Consider the following 988-nt stretch of genomic DNA (forward strand, 5'->3'; position numbering starts at 1 on the left):
GCACCGATGGTCACCTGATAACAGACATCCTCGACCGTCACTGCAGTGAAACACGTCGGTAAGCCAACCAAACGCCAGTCAGTGCGGGAATGAGAGGATGTGCGACTAACCCGGTTCGTCATCGAGGTCGTCAGTCAGCCGTTCCTTCCCCTTTTCGCTGCCGCTGGGCGATTTGGCGGCCTTGGTTGGATTCAAGGCAGCTTGGCGCACGTTGTAGGCGTGGAGGTGCCGCTCGATGCTGACGCTCAGTGTCTCGGTGAGTTGCTTCCAGAAGTCCGGACTCTCCCGGAGCGCTCTGATGATGGACTGATGGCTTGGCGCGGCCCGCCAGAGCGACCCCAGGAGGGATGTGACTTCGGCGAAGAGGCGAGGCAGACTATAGAGTTGGCGAGCACGAGATGAGCGCACGCAGAGCACCTCACAAAGCGAAATTCGGGTTTCCACTCACCTGGACATGTTGTGCCGACTGTTGGCTAGCATCTTGCGGACGAGCTTGAGGCAGCTGTGGGACTCCTGCACGTTTTCGCCATCCTTTTCGCCGCCTCGCTTGGCCTTGTTGGCGTCGATGTTGATGAAGAGCAACGCGAGGCCAGGTTGGTGGCGAAGCGCCTTCTCCACCAGTCGCAGAATTTCCACCCTCAGGTTCTGCGTTTTGAAGCTTAGTGATGGCTCGCGACGCGCAGACACACCCACGGAAGCGTAGTACCTCGTTCGTGAGGGGGTCGTTCAACTTGGTCATGTAAGCATCGCGCACTGCTTCCGCTTGCGTTCCCAGGTAGCCAACGAGCGAGGGTGGGCGAGCACCCGTCGCAGCAAAGCCCGAATCAAGCCGAATCCCGCATAGAAGTGAAAGCAGCCTGAAGAAAGGAAGAGGGGGGGTTGAGATGATCGATGGCGCAAGCAAGCGTTATGCGCAGAACAGGGACGGATCGTACTTGGTGGCATACAAGGGCAGCTCTGGCAACTTGCCCTTGACCTTGCTGGCGTT

The 988-nt window shown here is 58.7% G+C and overlaps 1 protein-coding gene across 1 annotated transcript in view; it reads right to left on the reverse strand.

Annotated features, from left to right (window-relative positions):
* Positions 1-105: 105 nt before the first annotated feature.
* ACA1_136310 (uncharacterized protein) overlaps positions 106-988 on the reverse strand; it is a gene marked incomplete at both ends in the record, with an annotated part of 4,978 nt that continues 4,095 nt past the window's right edge. Inside the window, 3 exons of the mRNA XM_004333375.1 lie at positions 106-376; positions 449-658; positions 755-857. Of these exons, the coding sequence (XP_004333423.1) occupies positions 106-376; positions 449-658; positions 755-857 (584 nt within the window). The remainder of the gene's footprint in view (positions 377-448; positions 659-754; positions 858-988) is intronic.

This window comes from Acanthamoeba castellanii (genome assembly GCF_000313135.1).
Source record: "Acanthamoeba castellanii str. Neff unplaced genomic scaffold scf7180000084702, whole genome shotgun sequence".
NCBI classification, from domain to species: Eukaryota; Discosea; order Longamoebia; family Acanthamoebidae; genus Acanthamoeba; species Acanthamoeba castellanii.